The 2255-nt window shown below is 60.7% G+C and overlaps 1 protein-coding gene across 1 annotated transcript in view; it reads left to right on the top strand.

Annotated features, from left to right (window-relative positions):
* The first annotated feature begins 832 nt into the window (after positions 1-832).
* Positions 833-2255, top strand: part of LOC104542332 (cathepsin L1-like) — a 1978-nt gene continuing 555 nt past the window's right edge. Inside the window, 7 exon segments of the mRNA XM_010186594.1 lie at positions 833-1009; positions 1131-1253; positions 1436-1464; positions 1466-1574; positions 1815-1942; positions 1944-2028; positions 2115-2250. Of these exon segments, the coding sequence (XP_010184896.1) occupies positions 833-1009; positions 1131-1253; positions 1436-1464; positions 1466-1574; positions 1815-1942; positions 1944-2028; positions 2115-2250 (787 nt within the window).

Raw genomic sequence — 2255 nt, 5'->3', positions numbered from 1 at the left:
TGGAAAATCCTCGCAGAGGGATTTTGGGGAAGCACGGCACAAAGGCGGGATGCCCCTGTGTACGGGACAGATGTGAGACTTCAGTCAGCAGCGTGGAGCAGCCTCCCCATCTCTGCAGACAAAACCTCTTATCTCTGGTCCCAGCGTGAGCCCCTTCCTCAGATGCTGCTGCAGATTTCTGTCGGTGCAAATTTCTGCTGGCTTTCAAGTGAAAACAGCTTTGTCCTGGCCCAGAGGCTCCAGCTCTTGCTCTGCTGCGCTCTTCTGCTTTGCTTCGAGTCCCAAAGCTGCTCTGGGTTGGAGCTGGGAGGCTGAGCTGTCTCCAGCCACAAGGCAAATCTTGTTCCAGAGGGTCTGGATATGACCCTTCCCTGCTCGTCTTTTTGCTTGGGGCTGGATCCTGCTGGGTGCTGAGTGCCCAGGCTGTGCCCTGGTGCAGGGAGAGCTGCTGTGGGAAGGGGGAAGAGAGGGCCGGGAGGATGGCAGAGAAAACCAGTGGGGATTTGCAAATAAAAAGAGCAGGGAGAGCCAGCACCATCCCTGCAGCTCTTGCTGCCCTTTGGTCCGTGTTTGAGTCCCTCAGCCGTGCAGGCTCTGCTCTCTCACGAAACTGCTCGTTCCTCTCCTAAAAAGGACAGTTAAATGCCACCCAAAGGACGGCTAAGACCTCCTAAAGCTCCTGTCAAAACAGCAAAGGCTGATCGAGCTGAAGGAACCGAGGGGTCTGTCTTCCCCCTGGCTCGGCCGCTCTCTTGTATTTCTCTGCCTCCTGCCTCGCCCCTAATCCAGGCTTGGAAGGACCCGTACTGCTCCCAGGCACTGGCTGGTGGCCATGGGGCTCATCCTAGGGACCACCCTGACTCTGCTGTCACGGTTCCCCCAGCCTGGTGCCATGGCCACGTTGCTGGGGCTGCTGCTGGCCCTGCTGGGCTGCACCGCAACGCCAGACCCAGCCCTGGAGGAGGTGTGGGAAGGGTGGAAGAGCCTCCATGCCAAGGAATACCCAGAGGTAGGTCCTGCTCTCCCCTGGCTGGTGCTGGCTTGGGGGGCAGTGGAAGGGTCTTACCCAGAGCTGCCCACCCCATCCCACGTCCCTAGGGGACATTTCTGATCCCTCTGCCCCATGACAGGAGGCCGAGGCCACCCGCCGGGAGGTTTGGGAGAAGAACCTGTGGCGCATCCAGCAGCACAACTGGGAGGAGTCGCAGGGGCAGCACGGCTTCCGCCTGGCCATGAACCACTACGGAGACCTGGTACCTCACCCAGGGACCCCTCCCTGCACCCAGGGCTTGATCTGGGGACCTCTTGATGCACCCAGGGCTCGATCTGGGGATTGAGTACCCCCAACCTGCAGCCCTGGAGCCAGGCTGCTTCCTGGGGATCAACAGGCCGAGCGCTGGTGGCATCACACGAGCTTTCCCTTGTTGACCTGCAGACAGATGAGGAGTTTAACCAGCTCCTGAATAGCACAGGGGCAGGAGCCGGCACAGCTCTTCCAGGCACCGGTGGCTCTGAAGACCCCAGCGGAGGTGGACTGGCGGGCAAAGGGCTACGTGACACCCGTGAAGAACCAGGTGGGCACGGGGCAGGGCTGTGTGATGGGTGCAGGGAGTCTGGGCAGCAGCAACAAGCAGCAGCATCCACCCAAGTGCCGAAAAAACTCTGGGTGACCCAGAGAAGCAGCTCTCATAGTTTTGGTCACTGCAGTTTTGCAGCTGAGGAGCTGGAGAGCAGCACTGGTGGGTCACAGCATCCTTCTCTGATGGGTTTGGGGACAATGTGGTGATCCCTCTCACTATCCCCATCTCTCCCAGGGGCACTGCGGGTCGTGCTGGGCGTTCAGTGCCACAGGGGCCTTGGAGGGGCTTGTCTTCAACCGAACGGGGAAGCTGGCGGTGCTGAGTGAACAAAACCTCATCGACTGCTCCCGAAAGTTTTTTTCCCGGCGGCTACATGACCCGTGCCTTCCAGTACGTGCGCGACAACGGCGGCTTGAACTCGGAGCACGTCTACCCCTACATGGCCACGGTAAAGAACGGCAGGTGGCCCTGGGGACACACCAGAGCAGTGTCAGTGGGTTCCAGCACCAGTGTGGCTCTCTTCTCTCCTCTCAGGACACTTCCAGCTGCCGATACAACCCCCAGGACAAGGCGGCCAACTGCTCCACCATCTGGCTGGTGGCCCAGGGCAATGAGGCGGCGCTGGAGCAGGCGGTGGCAGCCGTGGGCCCTGTGTCTGTGGCCGGGGGGGGCCAC

The sequence above is a fragment of the Mesitornis unicolor genome, unplaced genomic scaffold, assembly GCF_000695765.1.
Source record: "Mesitornis unicolor isolate BGI_N332 unplaced genomic scaffold, ASM69576v1 scaffold38076, whole genome shotgun sequence".
Taxonomy (NCBI): domain Eukaryota; kingdom Metazoa; phylum Chordata; class Aves; order Mesitornithiformes; family Mesitornithidae; genus Mesitornis; species Mesitornis unicolor.
The sequence above is the reverse complement of the archived record's forward strand: the minus strand, read 5'-3'. Positions and strand labels throughout refer to the sequence as shown.